Raw genomic sequence first — 26,171 nt, 5'->3', positions numbered from 1 at the left:
GAAAGCCTTATAGAGATCTGATGAGAAATATTCAAAATTTTCAAGGATATGAACTACTGTCCAAAAGTGGCTTATATTTTACACTGAACATCAAGGGGTTCGCTTGTAAAACCACACATTTTAGTTTTCTAGGTTGCAGCGTTCTGAACTACAGTCGATTCGGCACTAGCGGTTGAAAAATTAAAACTTCTGGAAACCCTCGCAAACTGTGCGTGGCGCCGTGGAAGGCGCGCAGCACTTCGGGTCTTGTAGTCCGGGACGGACTCCGAGTCCCATATTGCTGTGCGGCGGGTCGTCGCGCCTGCGCGGTGCGGGCGGCGGGCAGCGCAGAGTGCGAGGACTCTTTTGTTCGTCTGAGGGGAGGGCCGTTGGCAGGGGCCTGCGGTACGCCGCTTCAGTGAGGGGGCTCGACAGTGGTCACCCGGCTTATTGCTTTTCTGGTCGCCACTCCCCCGGCCGGCCGGACAAGACCCGCCAGTAGCGCGGCACCGATTCCTCTCGGGCTTGTGGGCGCTGCTCTGAGGTGAAGAGCCCGCTAGAGGCGGGCAAGCGGGGGGATGGCGCGCGGCGGCGGCGGGAGCCCTAGATCAGGGGCCGCGGGCTCGCGGCGGAGGTTAAGAGCGGGGAGCGCGTCCGAGTCCCTCTCCCTCCCCGCGCCGAACCTTCTGCCGGGCGCAGTGGGTAGGGCGAAGAGCGCGAGAAGATGGAGAGGGCGGGGCGGCGAGTCCGGAGCCAGAGATTGAAGCGATTTGGGGTGGGCCGAGCAGTTGCGGGTCGCTCTTCGGCCTGAATAGACCAAGACAATGCTACGTGGGTTGGGTGGACGGCTGGGGGATTGGGCTGGAGAGGAAACAGTAAATTGGGAAGAGGACTGACGGGACAGCCTGGGCGCTTGAACCAGCGTAGGGAGGGTTGACGACTGCAAGACCCGAGGTTAGAAATGTAACCTGAGAATATTGGATCCAGCCAGGGCTGCGAGAGGAACTCCGCTTGCCGAGTTACGAAGCAGTAACTTCGAGGAAATTGTAAGGGGGTGGGGGGTAGGGCAGCCCAAAGTGTAGTGCTTTGGGGAGGTCTGTTGAGTAAATTGGGGAGGCCCTAGAAGGAGGGGAGGTATTTGCCTCGTTTTGCTCGGGGACTGGGGGTAGCGAGGAGAAATTGTTTGAGTAAGTGGGCGGAGGTCCCGAGAGCTTTTCTGTGAGGCTTGCACAAAAAGAGGGAAAAACTGGCCACCGCTTGCTTCCTGGTTGATCGGCTGTAAGAATAATGTGTGAAGAAAAGATGGAACGCATTTTATTATCTTTTCCAGGTTTTCTATTGCCTTCACTCCGTGTTTCCTTTAAGGAGTTAAAAAGTCCAAGTGCAACCCTCGCTTTAATTCATAATTAATTACATAAGTTTTTATCTGGGATTGTTGCTGGTCACAAAAGGCAGTGAAATTAGAAATGTGTAGATGAGTTCATATTTAAAGAATGAAGTTAGTGAGAGATTGTGAGATGGTGTGGTAGGTTGAGAGAGAACGTGGAAAAGTTCATGAGATTGTGAGATTTTTTTCCTTAAGTTTTTTAGCCAGCTTGTCCTTGCTAGTAAATTTGAATACGAAGAGAGCACTACTTTACCCCTTTTTCAAAACTTCAGATGAAGGTTTTTCTTGGATTGCTGTTGCATTCAGACATGTACTGGTTCGACTCTGTTGAGGTGGCATTTACTAGAAGATCTGTTATACCAGAACCTCTGGCCGGGGGTTTAAGATACCCTTCTCAATTGTGTTAAGAATCAGGTCGGCATTTTGGAATAGTTTTAAAAGGTCCAAGATTTTGGAATGGCTGCAGGAATACAGTTGGGAAATTAATGCCTGTGTTCCGAAGTGCTTACAGATATTTATATGGAAAGTGATACGATTGAAGAGCACATTGTTGGAATCGGCCACTCCTTGATAAAGCCTTAGGGCAGTTCAGACTTTTCAGTCCTGTACAGTTTTCTCTGTGGTGCTGTTTTCTTCATTGGCTGCTGTAGCCTAAGGTTTTTTTTTGTTTGTTTGTTTTTCCATTAAAAATGTAAATATCGTGTAGCTTTGTGCTTCTAGCTTCTTGAGTAAAGGAGACTGAGAAAGAATACCCTATCCTGCAGTTTGACTACAGGATTCTAATATTTTTATCATCATCTAAAGAAAGGAAGCGACCATTCTATCTTCTGGTGCCCATTTTAGAGACTAGGAAAATATTTCTTTTTGAATTCACACCACTTAAAGAGAGGTGATGCATTTTTGTCTTTTTCTAGTAGTTTACCAATGAAATCTTCCCTTTTTGTATACTGTCTCTGATGGTATAACAGATTTTCTGTTGTATTTGATGAATTTTTGCATCATAGTTTATTTTTCTGAGTAGTTTTTGAAATAAGATGCTAATGGCTAGTTTATGGGTTCATGTAGGATGAGCCATGCCTCTTGTTCATCCAAGACTCTTAACATAGTTCATTCATATTGTTGAATGAATGGATAGGGCTTTGAGATCTTCCTGAGAATTCCCTGTGTTAGCAGAATGACTCAGTGTGCATTTATGTAATCAATTTGCCTGTTTTTGTTCTGTGACATTTGGCAGAGTAAAACTGTTGCCCTTGGCATTCTTGTATTAGCCTCTGTTTTTAATATACTCACCCAGGTATTAAATACAGAAAAGGTATGCAGATTGTGTAAGTGGCAGTTTTAAATACCCTAAGCCAGGACTAGGAGAGCACTCAGGATCTGGGTTTCAACTGCAAGCTATATAGTACTTTGAATATTTTCTGTTATGTAAGTATTTTGAAAATTTTGTGTCCTTTGTATGGAGCTAAGTATTTCTCAATAGCAATGTCTATTGAAAACTTGAATAGCCTTTCCAAGGTTAATTGGAGAAGTTCTTTGAATAAGGGCAAAATTCTGATCGTGTAAGTATTTGAGTTACTGCCTTTAAGCTTTTGTGATTTGCTGACCAAGAGAGGATGGCCTAATTTGTCTGTGAAATTGTGCCTTTCTTTAATAGCGGCTAACACATTGAAAGCTTAGCAACTGGTATTTGAGAAGTTAGTGTCATTATTCTGGTTTTGTTTTGTTGTCTATGAATGCTTTGGTCTCTGCTTTTAATTCCAACTTAGTCATAATTCTGGTCTTGTTTTCTAATCACTTTTATTTCATTTTAAACTAAAAGATTTGCTTCTGGTATCATTGTGTCCTGCTAATATTTACAGATCCCTGTGGCATATATATATATATATATATATATATAGAGAGAGAGAGAGAGAGAGAGAGAGAGAGAGAGAGAGAGAGAGAGAGAGTTTTATTTACATCAGCACAATGAAAAGGAGTTAGCCAAAGTTTTGGACACATCTCAGATAAAATTCTAATTTTATTTTCACACTGATATTTTAGTCCTAGATCCCAAAATTTGAGGACAGGGATTCCTTTAAAAATGAAACTCCTGCTCACCGGGTATGTGGCACAAATTCTTGTTTTTTGCTCAGTAAAGTTTTCCATCTGGAAAGCATTTGGCTCAAAAACAGCCACAGCTCACAAATGAACTAAAAGCATTTAGAAACATGAGTCAGAAGGACTACAAAATTGAATGTTCTATACATGCCTTCACCTGCCTTTCAATGTCTGGTAATGCTACTGATCATAATCCAATTTGTTTGCTGATCTTTCCCTGAAAAGCTAAGAGCTTTCAACCTCTGTTCCTTGGTTATCTGATTCTGAGACATCCATTCTTACTGCCCATATGGGGTTCAGCACTGTATGCCAGGTCCAGACCTACCTTTAATTGAGTGTCTGAGTAAAAATAAAAACAAAATGCTTTGGTAATTACAAGAAAAAGAGAAATAATATTTGGCTAAGTTGGGTAGACATGATGGAAGAAGTAGCATTTGCGCTAGCTCTTGAAGGATGGGTAAGATTTTGAATTCTAGTTTTGGACAGGATAATAGCAACCCACTCCAATATTCTTGCCTGGAAAATTCCATGGACAGAAGAGCCTGGCAGGCCGCAGTCCATGGGGTCGCAAACAGCTGGACACACTGAGCATGTGCACACACACACTTCTAAATAAAGAGCAAATCTGTGCGTGGAGGAAGTATGCAGGGTATGTTCAGGTTAGAGTTTTCTGTTTTGACAGGAATGCAAGATTTGCGAGGGAAGTGGGAGTATGGAATAGGTGAATCTAAAGGGTGTTAGATGCTACACTGAGGAGTTTGGCCTTTCTAAGGGAGGAGGAGGAGACTTTGCAGAAAATTTTTTAGCAGTTACCTGCTGCTTTCCTATTCAGTCTACTCCCACCCAAGATAGTTTACACCCTGCCTACCTCAGAAGTGCCTCATTGCATTTGTTAACAATAGTTCCCTGGGCTTAAATTGCCTCCCTCCAGTCCCACTTTTCAAATGCTGTTGGAGCCTTACCTCAAATCCTGACTTTTCAAAACCTCTCTAGTCACCCTAGCTATTTATTTTTCTAAACCCCTATAATACTTTTGTGGCTACTTATCCTTGCTTATATTTCTTTTGTTAATTATTACATACTCCTCTTATTTCTTCTGTTGAAATGAAAATGAACTTCATTTGCTTTTGTACTTTTTTGTATGTTTTCAATCTTACAGTCCTAGTTCTGTGTCTTACCCTTGGGGGACTTTGGTAATTTTCCTTTGCTTCAGAAAGCCTTAGTTTCCTGATTTGTTAAATGGACTTAATAGTGTTTGTTGTGAAAGTTGAATTAAGTGCCTTTCTATGCATTAAGTGTTCAGTATTCAGTAAAAATTATATGTTATTACTAACCCTTATGGCATTTTCAAAAGCCTGTACTGAGTCTGCAGATCCTGCTACCCTGGCCCAACAGTTCCATTTGCCTGGGTCAAAGGGGTTCCTGTGATGTGGAACTTTCAGAAGCTTTCAATGCTTTAGCAGCTGGAATGAATTGGTTACCTTTTTCCACCCAGGCTCTTAGTAAATGCTTATTGTTTTAATTTGCTTTTTTAATAGATGGTATTAAAAGCTAGTAGAGCTGTAGCCATTAACTTTTATGCTGTTAACTGAGTGGCCTTGAACCTAAGCTAGAGGCAAAAGACAGGTAAGGAAAACATGGAATGGAAAAAGGAGCTAGATGAAGAAGGAATGAAGTGGGGAGTGAAATACACAGTAATTATCATCTGGTTCTTGTCTGCTGCTCCCTCAGTCTAGCTCTTTCTACCTGGCCACACTTCTGTTCCTCAGATAAAGCAAACTCTTCTCACCCTAGGACTTTGAACCCACTCTTCTCTAAATTTGGCGTATTTTTCTAAGTTATGCCAAGTTGTCTCTTTAAAATCTTCATTGAATTTGTTACAGTAATGCTTCTGTTTTATGTTTTGGTGGCGAAGCATGTGGAATCTTAGCTCCCTGACCAGCCCACACCCTCTGCATTGGAAGACGAAATCTTAACCACTGCACCACTAGGGAAGTCCCATTAATGTTTTCTTGCTTCTTGTCTGAGCCCTACTCTGCAGACACATGTGTGCATGCACTCCCACTCATGCTCACTTATTTGTCCACGTTAGAATATAAACTCTAAGAGCCCAGGGATTTTGTTTGTGGTGTTCTCCCCATTTTTCTAGTGTCTCACACATTATAGACACTCAGTAGATGATGTAGGACTATGTTCACAGGAAGAGTTAACCTAAACCTAGTCTGGGGCTTCAAGGATGCTTCTTCTGGGGGCATTTTAGTTAAGGGAATTGTTAAGTGAGGAATGGGGCAAAGGGCAAGGTAAGCGTGATTGATAGGGTTAGATGCAGTGGTCTTCAGTTCAAATGCCTGCAGATAATGGTATGGAGGTCTGCATTTTTACATCAGTGCCAACTGTTGAGAATGACCTGGGTTAGGAGTTACCCAGGCAGGAGATGGTGGTTACCTGGAGTAGGATGGTAGTAGTGGGACTAGACAAATGTATACGTTAAAAGATACTTAAGATAAAAAATCAACAGGAGGAGAAGGAAATGGCAACCCACTCCAGTATTCTTGCTTGGAAAAGTCCATTGACAGAGGAGCTTGGCGGGCTGCAGTCCATGGGGTTACATGACTGAGCATGTGTGCCACGAGGGTAGAGGGAGATGGGTTGGTAGCAATAAAGTGGTAGAACTAAAAAAAAAAAAAATCAACAGGATTTAGTAAGAGACCAGATACAGAGTATGAATAGAGAGAAATCAATGTCATAATTTTGTCCTGAACTCAGTAAAAGCTAGATGAATTCTTAGACCATTCATTTAATTGAGTAACTGACCTTTTTAAAAAGTATATCTGTAAAATCAGAGCCTGAAATCATAATCTCTGAAGTTTATTATAGAACTTTACCATATTAATCATTAAAACTGACTTTTGGTATTTATGTAGTTTCTTCAGAAATCTTAAAATTCCTTTTGCAAATAATTCTGTTGAAATTTTCCATTGTTTGTATCCAGAATTTACTTCTTTTCCTCACCTGTCTATTTTCATAGGAAGATAGATTCCTTTTGCCGTTTACTACAAGGTCTTTATTTTTCTGCCAGGATGAGATAAAGAAAATAAGGAATTTCTACACTTCAGGCATATGAAATGTGATTTCTCAGTTTCTGGCAGCTCTTCTCTCTCAAGTCTTCCAGAAATGAGATCTTGGTTTCTGTTTTGTAATTACTGGTCATTCTTATCAGTCAGACCTGAGTCCTTCTTGAGTGTGTTCTGGAGCTGCTCTGATGTGTTGAAAAACCTAGCCATGAATTTCAGCCATATACATGGGGGGAAAAATGGTATTTTCTCACCAAGTTCCCATTGCACTGGATTTCAGAGTTATTCTCATGCTTAATGCAGTAAATAATTAATGAAGTAGGACATAGGTGCAAATATGTAAATAGATAATGAATGCCAGAAGGTCATAAAAAGCTCACCCCAGAGGAATTCCATGGAGTTATTACACCTATTTCACAGATGAGGAAACTGAGTTTGCAGTAAATATACATAATGCCTATAGGCATAGTTTTGAGAGATCAAGGGCAGGAAAGATATGATTCTGGTGGTCATACTGCTAGCTTTCATCTGGTTAGAGGAATTATAAGGAGTCTTCAAGCAGTACTCTTCCAGTTTCATTGCTAGGAGAAAAAAGGTCTAGAATGAATGCTGTTGAATATGATACAGAGGTTTTGTTTTCAAGAACATCAGTTATCACTTACTGTTCCAGTCTCATTCTAAATGGACTGGAATAATGGGCTTTATGGAGAAAGTAAAATGTTCACCTACCTTTTCGCTAAGTATAAGAATTGATTTATGTTTGCAATAATTATGTAATTTTACTGAGGAATGTAGTTTCTGTCAGTCCTCTTGTAGCAGTGACTTTTTTTCTGAGGATGTGCGTCAGATCGCCTAAGGAGCTTTTAAAGATGAGATGCCGTGATCAAAGCAACACTGTTTGCAATAATAAAAAATAGGAAACAACCCAAATTTTCATCACTAGGTGAATGGTTAGAGTATGGTGTGTCCATACGATATGGAATGGAGCTTAAGAATGGAGATCTTTATGGAACAATGTCAGAGATACATTATGTTAAAAGGCAAATTATAGAACTGTAATATCTATTTTCACATATGTACATCTGGGTCAGTTTACATGTAGAAGGACAAAGACAGGTCTTGAGGAAGGAAACTTTGATTTCCTACATTAAGTAATTTTGTAATAGAATATGAATATATATGTTATATTACAATTAGGAAAACAAAATATTTTAAGAAATACTACATATACTCTATTTTTTGACTCACTGGATGTAGACTTCTGTATTTATATATTTCATAGGTGAGTCTTTTTCTCATTTAGGTGAAAGTTCTCTGCTCAAGGTCTGCTTTCCTGTGAATTCTTTCTTAATATAGATGGTCACCTCACCAGACCAGTGTGTTTTACCTTAGCATTTACTGAAAACGCCCTACTGGTCTGGTTTCAGAGGTCTGTAGATGTTACCTTGTCCTCCCATCTGGAGTTTGACCTTTCTGAAAGCTGGCAAGAAATCAGCTTGGAAGTTCTGGGGTAGCCCTTTATAATTCATGTATGTGATGGCAAGCAGGAGCTATGCTCACGTTGTCTTCTCAGATCCTTATACCCTTTCACTCAGACTTCACTTTATTGCACTTCACTTTATTGTGTTTTGAAGATAATTGAATTTTTTACAAATTGAAGGTTTACAAGGTAAAAGTTTATGGCAACCCTGTGTTGAGGAAGTCTATCAATGCCATTTTTCCCACAGCATCTGCTCACTTTATGTCTCTGTGTCACATTCTGGCAATTCTCTCAATACTTCAAACGTTTCATTACTGTTAAATTTGTTTTAGTGATCTGTGACCAGTGATCTTTTTTTTTTTCCCAGTGATCTTTGATACTACTATTGTAATTGTTTTTGGGTGCCACAAACCATGCCCATTTAAGACAGCAGAACTTAATCTGCTAGCTGTTCCAGTCTCTCTTCCTCTCTCCAGGCCTCCTTATTCCTTGAAATTAGGCCATTTAATAACACTACAATGCCCTCTAAGTATTCAAGTGAGAGGAAAAGTTGTGTCACTCACTTTAGAGGCTAAAAACTATTAAGTTTAATGAGGAAGGCATGTTAAAAGCCGAAGGCCAAAGATAGGCACTGGTTAGCCAAGTTATGAATGCAAAGGAAGTTTCTGAAGGAAATTAAAAGTGCTACTCCAGTGAACACATGAATGATAAGAAAACAAAACAGCCTTTTGCTCATATGTAGAAAGTTTTAATGGTCTGGATAGAAGATTAAACCAGTTACAGCATTTCCTTAAGGCAAAGTCTAATCCAGAGGAGGCCCTAACTCCTCGTTTCTATGAAAGCCTCACAAGGTAAGGTAGCTGCAGAAAAGTCAGCAGAGGTTGGTTAGTAAGATTTAAAGAAAGAAGCTGTCTTCATAACTTAAAAGTGCAAGGTGATGCAAGCGGTGCAAGTGCTGATGTAGAAGGTACAGCAAGTTATCTAGAAGATCTAGCTAAAACAATTAATGAAGTTGGCTACAGTAAACAACATATTTTCCGTGTAGATGAAACAACCTTCTATTGGAAGAAGATGCCGTCTAGGACTTTGTCATAGCAAGAGAGGAGAAGTCAATACCTGGCTTCAAAGGACAGGCTGACTCTATAGGGGCTAATATGGCTGGTGACTTTCAGTTGAAGCCAGTGCTCATTCACCATTCCAAAAACCTTAGGGCCCTTAAAAATCTACTCTGACTGTGTTCTATAAATGGAATAACAAAACCTGGATGACAGCACATCTGTTTACAACACAGTTTACAACATGGCTCCCAAAGCTGCTTATTTTGGTCTTAGCACTGGTATGGTACTTTCCTTATATCCCTTTTTTCCAGACTATTCTGTTTTCCAGTTTCAGACAAAAACTCTTCAGCTTTTTCTATTGCCCAGTGCATCTCCTTAACAATAACTTTATCATTTTATTTTATTTTATTTTTTTATTTTTTATTTTATTTTAACTTTATCATTTTAAATCTTAATTTGTTCCACATGGAAAAACTAATACTTGATGTGAAAAGATCTGCTGCACACAATAAAGTTACAGTATTTTAAGCCCACTGTTGAGGCCTGCTGCTCAGGAAAAAAGATTCTTTTCAAAATATTACTGCTTATTGATAATACACTTGGTCACCCAAGATCTCTAATGGAGATGTAAAAGATTAATGTTGTTTTCATGCCTGCAAACACAGCATCATTCTGCAGCTGGTGGATCAAGGAGTCATTTTGACTTTCAAGTCTTATTATTTAAGAAATACATTTTGTGAGGCTATAACGGCCATAGATAGTGACTCCTCTGATAGATCTGGGGAAAGAAAATTGAAAACCTTCTGGAAAGGATTCACCATTCTAGATACCATTAAGAACATTCGTGGTTCATTGGAAGAGGTCAAAATATCAACACTAATAGGAATTTGGAAGAAGTTAATTCCTGACCCTTACGGATGAGCTTGAGGAGTTCAAGGCTTTAGTGAAGGAAATGCACATATAGTGGAAATAGCAAGAGAATTAGATTTAGAAGTGGAGTCTGAAGAGTAAATTGCTGCAATCTCCCATCCAAGTACTAACCAGGCCCGACCCTGCCTAGCTTCCGAGATAAGACTAGATCGGGCGCATTCAGGGTGATATGGCCGTAGACTAAATTGCTGCAATCTCAAAATCAACTGATGAAGAGTTGCTTCCTATGATCCCTGGGTTGGGAAGAACCCCTGGAGGAGGAAATGGCAACCCATTCTCCTAGCAGTGTTCTTGCCAGGAAAATCCCATGGACAGAGGAGCCTGGCGGGCTGCTGTCCATGGGGTTACAAAGAGTCGGACGTGACTGAAACAACTGAGCACACAGCACTTGTCAGTTTAAAAGACTCAGAAGACTCCTGGGGCCCTAAAAACCAAAACTTTGTCACAGTGATGATTTAATTAACAGCTGTTGTTCATTCGATAAGTTGCGACCCCATGGATGCAGCACACCAGGCTCCTCTGTCCTCTACCATCTCCCAGAGTCTGCTCAAATTCATGTCCACTGAGTCAGTGATGCTATCTAACCATCTCTTCCTCAGCTGCCCCCTTCTTTTGCCTTCAGTCTTTCCCAGCATGAGGGTCTTTTCAAATGAGTCTGCTCTCCACATCAGCAGACTCACTGGAAAAGACCAAGTAGTTTTTAAACACCTATACATATTCCAAGGTCTTAACTGAAAGAAATCATTGTCAGTCACTTCCTTATTTACTGTGACAAATTGTAGAGAGGATCAAGTCAGACCTTTAGATCCTTTCCTAGTACAGACTGGAGGGAAATCTCCCTGTAAGTATGTTGTTGTTTGGTCTAGCTCCTAGATCTGTGTGTGTGGCAGGGTGATTAGCCCAGCCCTGCTAGGAGATGTGCATACTGAAGTGCTATAATTTTATTAATTGTGTGACCTTGGGAGGTTTATTTCCTGTAAATCTGTTGTGTTATCTCTGAGTTGTCAATGACATCTGAATGGCTTATTTTATAGGATGATTTCAAAGATCAAATGAGTTGTGGTAGCACATTAACTGTAAAGTGCAATATAAATGTGAAGTATTATTTTTCTAGGCATTTTAACTGTGGCAGATCAGACTTCCCTGGTGGCCCAGTGGTTCAGAATCCGCCTGCCAAAGCAGGACACATGGGGTCGATCCCTGCTTTGGGAAGATCCCACGTGCCTTGGGACAGCTAAGCCTGTGCACCACAACTACTGATGTCTGCCCTCTATAGAGACCAGCCATCCCCAGCTACTGAAGCCCCGGTGCCCTAGAGCCCATACTCTTGCAACAAGAGAAGCCACTGCAATGAGAAACCTGTGCACCGAAACTAGAGAGTAGCCCCCACTCTCTGCAACTAGAGAAAGCCTGCGTGCAGCAGTATAGACCCAGCCCAGACAAAATTAAAAAGAATTTTTTTAATGTGGCAGATCCAGTTAAATATTTAGGTAAAAATTGTAGCACTTAACTGATCATAGGTATTTTTGTCTGAAACATTGTGATGAGCCTTAAGAAGACTTGTCCACAGACTCAGATTTCTGAGTTAATTTAGAACTATTCACCTGTGTGTACACATTATGACGTTCTGGTATATATCTTGACCCTTTGTTCATTGATTTTGGCACTTTTTATGCTATAATTTGGTTGCCAGGATATTTAGAGAGAGGCAAATAGAATTGACTAATGGCATTTTTCCATTGTGCTGCTACTCTGATCTGAGTTACTTTGAAATTTCCTTGCCAAGCAATTCCAATTCAGAGCCCTCCTTCCAGATGTTACTGCTGGTATTTGGAGACTGCCGTATTCAAGGAGAGGGGATTTCTCTTGACATCAGTTTGCAAAGTATATGCAAATGACTGGTCTGTCATAATATTTAAGGGAGATCTTGGCTTGTCTGACTTCCCTGGTGGCTCAGACGGTAAAGAGTCTGCCCACAATGCGAAAGACCCAAGTTCGATCCTTGAGTCAGGAAGATTCCCTAGAGAAGGAAATGGCAGTTCACTCCAGTATTCTGGAAAATCCCACGGATGGAGAACCCTGGAGGGCTACAGTCTGTGGGGTCGCAAAGAGTTGGACACGACTGAGCAACTGACACCTTCACTTTGGCTTGTCTGAAAGTGCTTGGTTTTGTGGGAAGAGTGAGTTGTGTATTTAATCCACTTCTCTACTGACTTTGACAAATGGCTTATTCAGGACCCCAGAGATGTACCAATAAATAAGGAAAAAACTCACATTGGGAAGCCTGGCTGAGAATCTCCAATATAAAGAATCTAACCTGGAGACAGGTGCTGGGATGAGCTAGTTAAGAAAACTCAAGACAGAAGTGGAGGTGTTTTCTACATTCTTCCCTTCTCATTTGAGTTGCTCTTAGGACAATGAGTTAAGTGAGCAAGAGGAAAATCAAGAAGTCTCACTCCAGATTTCCCAGTAGCTAGAGATGAGGTAGAAACTGTCATTATTTTGTAGTAGCAGGACTTTTTGTAAGACAAATACAGCTATTAATGTAGACAACACAGATAAATAGCTCTTTAATTCTGAAGCCACAGTGATAAGACTGCCTTTTCTTTACTTTCTTTAATTGTTTAGAAAAAGGTTAGGGAACAGTTACTGGTTTATTTTTTTTTTTTCAGTTACTGTTTTAGAGTTGCCTATAAACCACTGTTTTCTTTCTGTCTGTTTAGAAAGGGAGTGGCTTCTAATTTCTGAGTCCAAACTAATGTAGGGAGTTGTGGTACCCTTTGTTATTGAAAGGTAACTGTCAATTTATTTTCCTCTGCACTTTAACCAAAGACTGATGATAAATCCTGCAAAGAGTAGCACTTGTTCTTGGGAGCAGCTATTACTGCAGCACTTATCCTAAAGAAAAATTAGATTTGTTTTCTTTCCTGATAAAATAACACTTATCATGGCAATTAGAATTCTGAAAACCTGAAAATACTTCCCTCCAAGAAGAAGAAACAGCCTTTGAATCAGAGGCATAGTAGCCAATAATTAGCCAAAGCCGACATTCAATGCATTGATTAGTCTGTTCAGTAACAGAAGAAAAGGAAAATTCATGTGGCACTAAAACAGAGGGGTTGGGGAGGGGAGGAAAGCAAAATCTTTGGTAAAAGAAGAGGAACGAGCAATGTAAATGAAGAGGAGGAGTCAGCATAGATGAGTGTGTGAGCTGTGTGGACAGGGGCATTGGGTGTTGCCATAGACCGCACTAAAAGCACTTCAGAAAACTTTTCATGTGAAGAAGTTCAGAATGCCTTTAAGGAAGAGGTTATCTTTATTTTTAATTGGCAGACATACTTACTGTCTAGAATCTCCAGTCTCCAGCAATGTCTAAAATTTTCTAGCAGCCAACCAAATGTTTGTTGTTTCACTAGTCTGAATTGCTCATATGTACCGAAATGAGAATATCTCAGAATGTAAACTAACTCAATATCTGTAGATACTGTAACTGATTCACAATGGTGAATCTGATTTTTATGTAAGATTTATTTCATATAGTCTATAGATGAGCTCTTTCTAAATATATTCTGTCCACATGCCAGTTTAAAAATATGTAAAAGTGTTTATACTTTCACTCAGTAAGACTCCTTTCCCAAGGATGCTAGAAATAAGCAGTTTAACCCCCAAATTGGCACTGCCTTAAATACAAACATGAAACATGGTAGTAACCACTTTCCTGTCTTGGATCATCTGCCATAGTTGACTCTATAGTTCCTGCTGGTAGCTGACCTATCAGTTTGTAGATTTCAGCCAGTTTTGTAGATCTGTTTTATTGTATTAGTATCTTATGGCGCCACCTACTGACACAGTTGTAGGCTTTATGCCTGCTACTGCCGCTAAGTTGCTTCAGCCGTGTCCGACTCTGTGCAACCCCATAGACGGCAGCTCAGTGCCTACCCAGCAGTTAGAAGAGTTGTACAAAGGACCAAAGAGAACAGCTTTGTAGGGGACTGGAAAAACCCTTGGAGGTTACTGTGTGTGTGTGCTAAGTCGCTTCAGCTGTGTCTGACTCTTTGCAACCTGTGGACTGTAGCCCGCCAGGCTCCTCTGTCCATAGGATTCTCCAGGCAAGAATACCAGAGTGGGTTGCCATGCCCTCCTCCAGGGGATCTTCTCAACCCAGGGATCGAACCCATGTCTCTTATGTCTCCTGTGTTGGCAGGTGGGTTCTTTACCACTAGCACCACCTGGGAAGCCCTAGAGGTTACCTAGCCTGATGATATATTATACAAAAAAATACAGGTGTTGTTACCTGTGATATCTTTTTTCCCATACTTACTTTCAAATTCATTAGAGAATCTCATGGTCATTCTGGGATTTTTATGAATCTTTCTCAGAAATAAAAAGAATAAAAACTTAACAAATGAGAATTAATGGTGGCATTCTTAGAAAAGAAAAACCACGTAAAAAGTCTTAAGGGAACTCAAATGAGATGGTGCTTAACAATGCAGAAGAATTGTATATATTATATATGCATATACAGAAGGGAAAATTAAACTAGATGTCTAATAAATAGGATAAGCCATTTCCCATAGTAAAAATCCAAGTCGAATACTTTGGTGAAATTGAAAAACATTCAGAGAATAGGAGAAAATGTGGATCAGCGGGTTATATATATTTCAGGTTTGATGTATAGACCTGATTTTTGGGAAGGTTGCTTTTCTTTCAAATTAATGTAATACTTTAGATATCACAAGTAGAGAAGTATTGGGAGTTATTTTTAAACTTAGAATGAGTATCAAAGTTTTAAGTGGATGTGCAGGCATAAAGAAGCTTTGCAGTGAGATTAGTTGGAGCTGTTTTAGAAAACTAACTTTCTAGTTCAGCATAATCAGAAAACTCTTGGGTATTGAATATGAATAGGCATAACATTTAATAACAGCATCGTGCCCTATTAAAGTCATTTATATCCCTGGTTTTCTTATCCACATATTCCCGTAAGAAGAGTGCCCTAATGTCCTTTTTATTTCCTTTATCATTTTAGCAGCGTCATCCTTAATACCAGAAAGCTGGCGGGCACTATGGGGAAAAAACAAAACAAGAAGAAAGTGGAGGAGGTGCTAGAAGAAGAGGAGGAAGAGTACGTGGTGGAGAAAGTCCTAGACCGCCGAGTGGTGAAGGGCAAAGTGGAGTACCTGCTGAAGTGGAAGGGGTTCTCAGAGTGAGTGTCTCTGCCCGGAGGGGCTGTGCACCCGGCCCCCAGCTGCTTCTCAGGAGGCTGACCATGTGCAGGACAGGGCACGGGGTGTTCTGATGGTACATTGTGACTCTGGCTTGGCCTCCATGGCTTATAGTCCAATTAGGAACATGATCTACATGTACTAAATGCTATCATGCGTGACCAGTTTCTGATGAACAGTTTTGTGTGTGGCTTAAGACTGATGGAAGTTTGCGAAGAGAAAGTAAACTTTCTTTTGAAGGAGGCAGCTTTCGATTTGTGTTAATACTAAAAAGCCCCCTACTACCTCCCAAGAAATTTGAGCTTTGTTGAGTTCTTGGTCTTGGACAGAATCTAGTTCTTTTCCAAGGACAGCAGCCCTCGTCCTCCTGTGCCTCTCGGTGGTGTGAGTGTGTACTAACTTTGTGACTCGTGTGCCTCTGGTTTCAGTGAGGATAACACATGGGAACCAGAAGAGAACCTGGATTGCCCTGACCTCATTGCTGAGTTTCTGCAGTCACAGAAAACAGCACACGAGACAGATAAATCAGAGGGAGGCAAGCGCAAAGCTGATTCTGATTCGGAAGATAAGGGGGAGGAGAGCAAACCAAAGAAGAAGAAAGAAGAGGTAAGACTTGAAGTAAGAATTTTTACTAGCCCAGAATTCATGCTGCTGTCAAAGAAGCTGACAGCCAGATAATTTCAGCACCTTTTTCTGCTGCTGCTTGGCTCTCAGTCCTTTTGCAGTCCTAGATAGGCTAATGCTTTAAAAATGTCTGTGGGGTGGGGGTGGGGGGGGTCTCTCATGAAGCCACATAATCTACTCACATCTGAGGTTTAAGAACAAGTAAGTGCAAAGGTATTAATTTGTGTGAGGAGATGCTGTGAATGTTTTAATCATTTCAGGCTTTAATCCATTCAGTACCATAAAGTAAGGTACCTTTTGAGGGTGAAGAAACAATTGTGAACATTTATTTGGCTTGAGATGAATGTCCCTTTTTACACATGGGGAAACCTCAAGCACATCAAAACTTGATGGAATAATCACTCTGATTCTAAAAGGCTTGTGACTTAGAGCCAAAGAATTGGTGAAATGTTGGCAGAAGGATTTGATTACATTATCATCAGAACAGGAGTAGCTCTAGTCTGGAGAACAATCCCATACAGTTAAAATTGTTCCATCTGGTTTTTACAGTCAGAAAAGCCACGAGGCTTTGCCCGGGGTTTGGAACCAGAGCGGATTATTGGAGCTACAGACTCCAGTGGAGAACTCATGTTCCTAATGAAATGGTGAGTCTGCCAGTGGCTCTGTGTGGTGGTGGTTTTTTTTCTTCTCCTCATCTGTTCCATGCCAAAGGAAAAGAGGTAGACCTTGGAAATTCTACTTGCCCAGGTATGAAATCTTTAAGATGGCATAGTCCTTCAATAGTTACCCTTGGCCTGACTGCCAGCCTGGTCTCATGAGTTACAGGTAGGGCCCTTAGGATTCTCAGATTTTTGCCCCCCACCCTTTTTTTTTTTTTTTTTAGGAGGTGGGAGAAAATCTGGAGTGGAGAGGTGTATACAGGAAGAAATCACATTTTACTTCTGTAATAAAGGGGGGGAAAATGAAATGTGATTGAACCATCCTCCCTTTCCACCACTTTCTTAATAGAGATCAGGCTAGCCCCAGGATCAGAAATTCTGTTAACTTCTCAGGGTTAGGAAAGAATTTCTGAAGCTCTTTCTTTGTCCTGGTTAGGTCCTTTCCAGTTGGTGCAAATTTTCAATTGCAAAGTCTGCCAGCAGGGGTCAGCAAGGCCCCTTCACTAAGCGCAGAGAAGCCTGCTTTTTTTCCACTATAACCAGTGGTAGTAGTACTCCATAAAACATCTTAATGAAAGCAGTTGTCCTGAGACTCTTAAGAACAATAATTAACCCAAAGTTCTTTATCCAAAAAGGAAGACTTTCTTCTCTTTTTCTTGCTTGCTGGAAATGCTTGTTCTCCTCTCCCCAAAATGGAGCTCAAATGACTGCCTTTAAAATATAAATTAGGAGTGAATAATTCTAAGCCTGTGCCAAGGAAGCATTATTCTAGGGACTTTATCCATTTATCAGTCTAGAACCTTCTTGGAAACTTGTATCTATACTGATTTCTCTCCTTTAGAAGGTGGCAAGAGAGGCCTAACTTGGAACACTGAAAGTCAGTGTCATAGCTGGCTAAACCTCTTATTTATTTCCCATGCATTCCCTAGGTGTTTATTGAACCTGACCTTCTTTTAGCTTATTTATTGCTGGCCTGTAGGAGAAAAGTTCGTTTTTAAGGTGCTGCATATGGGGGAAAAGAATTAATATCAGGAGTTACTCAGTCCATTTATGATATACTTTTGTGTGGCTGTATGTGACCAATCTGAGTAATGGTAGCACTTCCTTGTTGCTTGACATTACATCCCTTTGGTTGACTCACTAGTATGTGTAAAGATTATAGCTGAATGTAATTGCAAGTTAAGATTGGATGTTGATTATAAAACCAACTTCATTTTAAAGTTATTTCTCCTGGAGAATGGAGATATTTGTTCATTTCCCTAAGTAGCTATTTTTCTGTGCAGTGAAATGACTGAACAGTTACCTCAGAGGCTGTTGTTGAATTGTCAGCAAGGGGTAGGCTGCTTCAGGCTCCCATACTGCTATACTTCTTTTCCCTCCCATTCTCTTATCTGTTGTTCAGAAACATACTTTCCTGGCTTACTCTTCCCTGGGTCGGTGGGGCTGTGTGGCTTAGGTATACATGTTGCTGGGGTTCCAGAAGTTTGGTGTGGTGCCTCATCAGAGACCCCCTCTTACATGTATCTGTCTGCTGCCTGCCCTGTGCTATTGCTTTCATCTAGGATGTTCCTAGTGACCTGAAGAGAGAGCTTATGCCTAAGTCCCTTGTAATATGTATGTGGTTTTCAATTTTTGAGAACATTTTAAAATTCAGAAAAATATAGAAAATTACATAACAGTCCCTTTATTTTCTACCTCCCAGTTTTGAAGCACCATTTCAAAGCACCTGGGAGTTGTGGCCTATCTGTGTGCGCATGGTATTTGGTAGTGTTAAACAGTGTGATTATGAGTCAGCAAGAAAGTCTCCACCTGCATTGGCTCTGACCAGAGCCAGATTGGTATTAAATCTTATTACCCAACATGCTATTAAGTCCTGTTACCAGGCCAGGATCTCTCCATGGGCTTTTAGTAGCTGGGATATGGCTTTGGAGGAATATGGCAGCCTCTCTTACTCCTTCAGAGAATCTGAGAGTGTCATGTTTTTTATGTGTTGGGGTGTTCAGAGGTTCCCAGGGGTTCAGAGTTAGCTTTTGACAAAGAGGGTATTTTCAACGGGAGAAGATATCCGAGGATATGATTTGGCTAAAAGCTACTAGTACATGATGCCTACCCCATGTTACCATCCTTCCTGGCCTGTCTTCTGGAATTAGTATTTTTAAAGCCCAGTCTCTTGGGAGACCCATGTTAGGAGACCACCAGCACTGGTCTCAAAGTCTCTCTGTGCTTTGTTCCACAGGAAGAACTCTGATGAGGCTGACCTGGTTCCCGCCAAGGAGGCCAATGTCAAGTGCCCGCAGGTTGTCATATCCTTCTATGAGGAAAGGCTGACGTGGCATTCTTACCCCTCAGAGGATGATGACAAAAAAGATGATAAGAATTAACTTTCTTGAATACCAGCCCCTGTCACATCTGACTGTGGGTTTCAAGTGGGGAAAGAAGGAGTTCTACTTGTCTTGACACCATAAAGGTGGCTTGAGAAGATGTCCTTTGAAGAGCCAGTATAGTTTCTGTGCCCTACAGCAGCCCAAGTGCTTTAAAGCCGTTCCATGCTGTATAGTTTGCACACCCATCCCGGTGGAGGGGAAGGAGGGTCAGTGTTTCAAGGCAACCCGTTCTGAACTTTGCTTAAAGAAAAAAAGCAAAGGGCCTTCTATGAAGGACAAAACGCAGAATGGGATGTGGGGAGAGCAAGAGATACTGTAAATCTTCAAAGAGCATCTCCACAACCCACACAGCCTTCTTCCCGATAGTGTTAACTCTGCATTTTTACAGCGTAGCATGTGTGTAGTTTTTGGCTATTACTGGTGTATTATTTGGGGTGGGTGGGGTGGGGTGGGAAAGAAGGGAGATGGGTTAGGATCATTTTTGTTAAAATTTGGGGAAATGGTGAAACAAAAGAAAGAACAACTAATGATAATTGGGTTCTGTGTCCAGAATATTGTATCCTTTCAAAAAATGTCATTGGCAACCTAAATGAGGACTGTGAGAGACTGTTTAAAAGCTGTGAATGCCTGAAACTTAGAAGCCAAGGTATTCCCTGCCTGAGCTTAATGCTGTTCCCAACAAAGGACTAAGAAGCTACCAAAGCTGCCATTTGGGGGATGGAAACTGGTTGAGGAGGAAAAGTCTTATTGGAGTGTATACACAGGCAGATCATTCTGTCTTAGAGGTGCTACTTATGAAACTGACAAGAAGACCCTTTCTTTTCCTATTGTGAAGTTACCAATATCAGCTTCTCCATCCAAGCCACTGGTGAAGTATTTAGGGAAGGGCAGAGAGTGGTATAGGAGGTAAGTGTAAAGTAGGGAAAGACAAGGGCCGGTGCTTATAGGGTGGAAAACTCTTGGAGCCTCTGTTTTTTGAACTTTGAAACCATTGGTGGCAGGGTTCAGTCACTGACAGCACAAGTTCAAGAGTTGAATGATTTCAAAAGCCCTGGTCTCAGGAGAAGATTTAATTTTCATACTGGGGCAGTGGTTCACTTTAAAACAAAACAAATTTTTTAATCCTAAGAATTAACTAAAATCCAAAACGCTGTCTTGAGTCATGAGATCCATCAGTTGTTGACATCGTCTTGACCTGCATCTAGAACTCCATTGTAATTTTTAGGCGTGTGATAGGTTTTTGTGAAAACTTTTGTTTAAATGTAAACTTCATATCAACACTGTCAGTTTTTTGTCTTAATAAAACTATATAGATTTATAATCCTTGGTTTTTGTCTTGTCTTGCTAGAAACTCTCCTTGCCTTTTACTAATTTTAGAGATTGAGCCTCTCTGGGAACAACCTGCATACTTGAATGGTTTTATTCTAAGTACTATAGGCTTGAAAATCTGGTATCTGGTATGAGTCTTTTGAGTGGTCTCACCATATTAATTTAGTATTTACTGAGCATTTACAATTTCTACAGAGATTACAGATTGTCACGTCATCCTGTCTTCATACTGCTCAAAATGTGTTTAGCAGTCTGTGACCTGGTAGCAGTTCCAAACTATGATACGTTTGGAAACAGATTTGGGGGTTAGCTTTAGATCCTGACTGTTATCATAGATTTGTATGACCTTAGCTAAAGCCAACTTCTCCAGACTTTCAGGTATTGGTCCTGTGATTGATCAGTGAATTAAAATGTCATCCATTTTCTTAACATCATTTTCTGCCTGTAACTCCAGAGCCCAAACAGAACTAGATTGTTTTTTTTTGCTGCGCTGGGTCTTTGTTGCTTTGTGTGGGCTTTCTCTAGTTGGGGCGAGCGGGGACTACTCTTTGCAGCACACTGGCTTCTCATTGCTAGGGGCTTCTCTTGTTGAGAGCACAGGCTCTAAGTACACAGGCTGCAGTAGCTGCAGCATGCAGACTCAGTAGTTGGGGTGTGCAGGCTTTATTAGAACATGGACTCAGAACTTGTAGTGCACAGGCTTAAGTTACTCTGTGGCATGTGGAATCTTCTGGATCATCCACTGCACCACCAGGCAAGTCCCAGGACTGGATTCTTGTTAGTTACAAAAGGGGAAATAGGATTTCCACTGAGATAATTCAGCTCTACTCAATAGTTCAAAGCATTTGTTCCAAATAAACTGAGTGTAGGACTTCCCTGGTGGTCCAGTGGTTAAGAATCCTCCCGAAATGAAGGGGACACAGGTTCCATCCCTGGTCCGGGAACATCCTACATGCCATGGGGCATTTAAGCCCGTTCCCCACACTACTGAGCCTGTGCACTCTGGAGCCTGTCCTCTGCAACAAGAGAAGCCATCACAATGAGAAGTCCACGCACAGCAACTAGAGAGTAAGCCCATCCACTGCAACTAGAGAAAGCCGGGGCACAGCAGCCAAGACTCAGCACAGACAAGTATTTTAAAAAAGAAAACCATATCATTCTTTCCCAGGGAAGACACTGGAATTGATAATGCATGCAATGAAAACTGAAGTGAAGGTACACAATTTTGTTATCTTTAAAAGCCAATTATCACACATTTCTAGACTCAAGAATGAAGGATAAATTCTTCTCAAGTGATTGTTGAAGCCACAAATGCATGCAAAAGTGTTAGGGAAAAAATATACATAGACACAACAAATCTTAAGTCTCCTTTCATAAAGTATTCGTAGAGCATGTCTTCAGATATGCAAAAACATATGTCGGACGCCTTTGACAAAACTGCATCATCACAGACTTCTAGCCCAAGAGTTAAGGAGATACATTAAGTTGTTGCCCTAGTTACCATTACAGAAGAACAAGAGCTAGCTAATTGGTGACAGAATCATTGACACTGGCAAAGCCAGTCAAAAGAAAATACCTTGCTCCTTTACTGCCTTTAGTTTCAAATTAATAAATACAAAAACACTCAAATGGTACTGCTTAGGAGTAACTTTCTGCTTTCCAATGGCATTTGAAAGTTTTAACTACCAATTATAAGTAATTTTTTTTTTTAGTTCTACCAGTTTATTGCTACCAACCCATCTCCCTCCACCCTCGTGCACACATGCTCAGTCATGTAATCCCATGGACTTCAGCCCGCCAGGCTCCTCTGTCCGTGGATTTTTCCAGGCAAGAATACTGGAGTGGGTTGCCATTTCTTCTCCAAGTAATTTTTAATAGTTGAGTTTTTAAGTACTTATTTTCAGATGTAATCTTATATTCCAGAACTCATTAAGACTGGAGTTCAACTTGATATTAACCCTTGGCTAGTTAGCACTGACCATATGTACACAACACTTTTACAGTCTATGGTCTGTAACACTGGGAATCTGTATTATAAGGTATAGTTATTTTCCTCTTAGAGAGAGGAGGAATGCTAGAAGAAATTGCTGCATCAAAATAATTTGGTGGAACTGTGAAATCCAAATTTCTGCAATGGCTCCAAATCCTGAACTACATATGGAGCTGGGCTGTTTGAGATCAAATCTATCTGATCAAGTCATTAATCTGATGTGCATGCAAGTTAGCCTTCTCGTAAAGATGTTCTCATTTAAAACTCAGAACTGATAGCAATGAACTAAGTCTAGGCTCAGTGTTTTCCCTCCAGTAGAATTTGATTGAAATACAAATACCACTACCAGGCCAGCACTCAGCTTACTTAGTAAAAGGAAGTCTTGGCTTCCTTCACCTTTTCTTTTAGCATCCTGATGTTCTGGTGTGTGGTAAGAAGTTTGATATAGCTTAAGATCCTTAGACAACCATCAGTCTCTGACCTGCACATCACCTTGGTATGACAGTCCAGCAAGGTTTTCTCTAAAAGTTAGTAATTCCTTAGCCAGAGTTCAGAGTTGTTTATTTCTCATCTGTATGACTTTTAATTGACTTGGCCTTGAGCATCTCCTTCTGAGTAAACTGATGGGTACTGAAAGCAAATGAAATCTGAAAAAAAAAAAAACAAAAAAACACCCCAAACACCCTACTGGGACAAAAAGCATAGTTGGCCCTGCTTGAAGCAAGTAGAGCAAGGAGTGTTTCTAAGGCTTTTTTTTTTTTTTTGGCTTTGGCCAGTTAGGTGGCAGAACTCTGAGGCAAGGCTAAAACATTTAAGTTTACAATATATGCTGACTAGTTTTTGTTAATAAATAGCTAGTGTTAATTCACCAGCAAGTCTGAGTCTACATTCTGACCTTGATGGTTTGCATAGTTTGTGATAGTACCAAAGCTACTGTTCATGCCATGAGGATTTTAAAATCCTAGTAGACTTTGACCAATCCTGCCCTGTTTACTGTTGCATAGCCACAGATGAGGCTGGGCTACTTTGGAGCCTGGCTCTGGGACATGGGCCTATAGTTTCAGTTACTGCTTCAGCTCCTAGCTGAAGATTGGAAGGCTTGTTAAGACAACTGAATTAGCCTCATTAAATTTTTTTAAAACAAAAGGCAGAGCCCCAACTCTTGGGTCTTTTCTCCCTCTCTCCAGATGAACTAGATTTTATTTCCTTGGTTGAAACAGCAACTGGAATTAGTAACAAATACTATGCAACCTCCTCCATTATACAGTTAGATTGGAAAAGAACCAACTTTAAGACTTAATATGTCTGCACATTCAAAAAGGAAGACAAGGGTTTCTATCCTACTGATTGTGAAAATACACCTCTTCAGCAAGGACCCATATTCTCCCTCCACTGGAGACAACTTGTACACTACATTTATGTTTCTCAACTAATTCAGGCAGACATGAACTTTCAAAGAAGTCCTAGATATAAGGACTGGAATTCAAACCATGCATTAAGTTTCACACGTATCCCCACAGTCCCCACATGCTTTCTCTACTGTAAGATTCAGAACTAGAGGAAAGAAGAATGACATCTCTGTGTGAGACGTGGAAGTGAAAGGGTGCTTGGTACACTGCCAAAATGACAAGTTGAAGGTCTGAGTCCCTTTCACTTCCCAGATAGATCAGGGATAGGAAAAAAAGGCTTAACCACTCATCATAATCAGTAGTCAAACACATGGATTTTGCTAGAGCATGTCTACACTTGGTTGTGAAAATGACTTCCAGGAAGGCAGATCCCAACCTGGTACCCCTTTCAGTACATGCATAGCATCAATGCCCTAGAACTATGTATTTAGTCTGAGCTTCTGAAGCTGTTGCTCTACATCAGTCCCTACTGGATGAGTTAAAATAGGGTGGTGGAGACACTTTTCTACAAGGCACTTGTTTTTCCAGCTACTTGCGAAACAGACCTGAAGAGCAGGTCTGCTGTAGCTGTGGGTGGTAAAAGCAGGGATGAAGGCAGCCTAAGACAGGACTCCATGGAAAGTACCTCCTCAACAGCTGTTTTTAATTGTTCAGCTTTCCCCAGGACAAGCAAGGAGTCAGCTATGAAGGTCAGGTCTTGACACTGGAACATGTCTCTAGATTTCTGTTCTCCCCCTGGTTCTGTTTTTGTTTTTTGTTTGTTTGTTTGTTTTTTTCTGTTTTTATTGAAAATCTATTTTATTGATACTGAAATAGCCCTAGTTTCAGTAGTAAGACCTTATGTGGGGCAGAGACTGAAACAATGTATCTGGGACTTTCCTGGTGGTCCAGCAATTAAGACTCCATGCAGGGGGTAAGGGTTGGATAGCCCCATTGAGGAACTAAGACCTCACATAGCCTGAAAAAAAAAAGGATCTACTTCCACTGCCTTACATAATTAAAGATGTGTGGGAAAATCAGTTTGAATGACGCCTAGAACTAAAGTCAAGACAAAGCAAGCTTTTGACCCCTACCCAAAAAGACACCCAGAAGTTTGGTCCTGAGGCCTACTCATCTCCCTATGAACTCTAGGACCTTGCCTCACTTCCTGTCTCAGGTGTAATAGCTTTCAGAGGCCTTACTTGAGTTCTCATATCTTCTTCCTGCCAGAAAAAGCCTTGAAGCTGGAACACCCACTCCACCCGCCAAAAGCAAAAAGAGGTCAGCCCCACAGCAGTGCTGACCAACTTGGCCCAAAGCCCCAACTAATCAGCAAGCTCCCAGACACATCTCTCCATAAGGGGACATGAGGGAAGGGGGTGACCAAAACATACTTTCTCAGACCAGAAGCAACATTAACAAAGGGGAGGTAAGGCATTTTTCTCTTAAAATCTTTAAAAAAAATGTTTAAAAAGTTGCAAAACTAAAGTTAAAGCCTAATTGTGTACTAAACAAAAATATGTAGAAACGTTTCTAGAAGGAATACAAAGACATTACTCTGAATTTTACTTGTCACAGTTTTCTATATATTTTTTTATCAGCAGTTTTTCCAACTTAATTTTTAACCTTTTTTTCCCTTCAAAATGTTTTATTTGGTTTACAGTCAATTTTGTTGTTGTTCAGTCACTAAATTGTGTCCGACTCTGCAACCCCATGGACTATAGCACGCCAGGCTTCCCTATCCTCCACTATCTCCCAGTTTGCTCAAATTCATGATTCATGTCCATTGAGTCAGTGATGCTATCTAACCATTTCATCCTCTGCTGCCTTCTCTTTTTGCCTTAGGAAACAGCTCTTATTTAATAGGACTGACCAACCCCTTCCAACTGGAGTTGGGGGAGGAGGGGGTGGGAAGCCATTGTAAATTGAAACAAATTAAGAGCTCAGCCTTATTCCCAGAATTCTATTCCTCCCCACAGAATAAACTCTAGTAGCATCACTGAACCAGGTCACACAGTGGTACATGGGGAGTTCCAGATCACAGGTTTCATCATGGAGAACACAGCCTCCAGCCCAAAACCTTGTCTGGTAATCTCACAGAGACTGCCAAGTGGCTGTTTATTGCTTGGGCATTTGTAAAGTACCTACCATAGATGGGCATGAGGCAGTTCTAACAACCATCTGGTACCTTAAAGCATCCACCACTTCATACGCTTTTGGCTTTTTGAGGGAGAAGATTCTGGTCACCTCAGCTGGAAAGGATTTCAAATGCCTTAAACCCTGGGGTCAAATTGTCTGTTTCTCTAGTTCTGGGACCCTGCTGGTAAAATGAAGAGCTTGGCGTGTGCTGGTCCGTTGATCTCCCAGGTTTCCATCATCACTGTCATCACTGTGACTACACTCCAGCTGGTAGGTGGGACCACCAGAGAAAGAACAGCACAGTCAATGTTAAAAATGTAGTCTGCTGCAGGGGGACTAGTAAGGAGCTGGGCCATATGACAAAACCCACCTAGTCCTATGAGAAAAAGGCCACAGGACACTGAGTCCTTCCTCTAAAAGGATTCAGCTGG

At 41.0% G+C, this 26,171-nt stretch overlaps 1 protein-coding gene across 3 annotated transcripts; it reads left to right on the top strand.

The window, feature by feature from the left end:
• Nucleotides 1-299: 299 nt before the first annotated feature.
• On the top strand, nucleotides 300-20,215 carry CBX1 (chromobox 1). Of its 3 annotated transcripts, none has more exons than XM_043470359.1 (5): nucleotides 300-523; nucleotides 15,032-15,208; nucleotides 15,656-15,833; nucleotides 16,401-16,495; nucleotides 18,747-20,215. In XM_043470359.1, the coding sequence occupies exons 2-5, from the start codon at nucleotides 15,069-15,071 to the stop codon at nucleotides 18,889-18,891; spliced, it is 558 nt and encodes a 185-aa protein (XP_043326294.1). In that variant the 5' UTR covers nucleotides 300-523; nucleotides 15,032-15,068; the 3' UTR covers nucleotides 18,892-20,215. The 3 variants fall into 3 exon arrangements, with proteins under 3 accessions (XP_043326294.1, XP_043326296.1, XP_043326304.1); XM_043470361.1 differs by lacking the exon at nucleotides 300-523 and adding an exon at nucleotides 844-1,025; XM_043470369.1 differs by lacking the exon at nucleotides 300-523 and adding an exon at nucleotides 915-933.
• The last annotated feature ends 5,956 nt before the right edge of the window (nucleotides 20,216-26,171 follow it).

Source organism: Cervus canadensis, chromosome 1 (assembly GCF_019320065.1).
Source record: "Cervus canadensis isolate Bull #8, Minnesota chromosome 1, ASM1932006v1, whole genome shotgun sequence".
Lineage (NCBI taxonomy): Eukaryota > Metazoa > Chordata > Mammalia > Artiodactyla > Cervidae > Cervus > Cervus canadensis.
The sequence above is the reverse complement of the archived record's forward strand: the minus strand, read 5'-3'. Positions and strand labels throughout refer to the sequence as shown.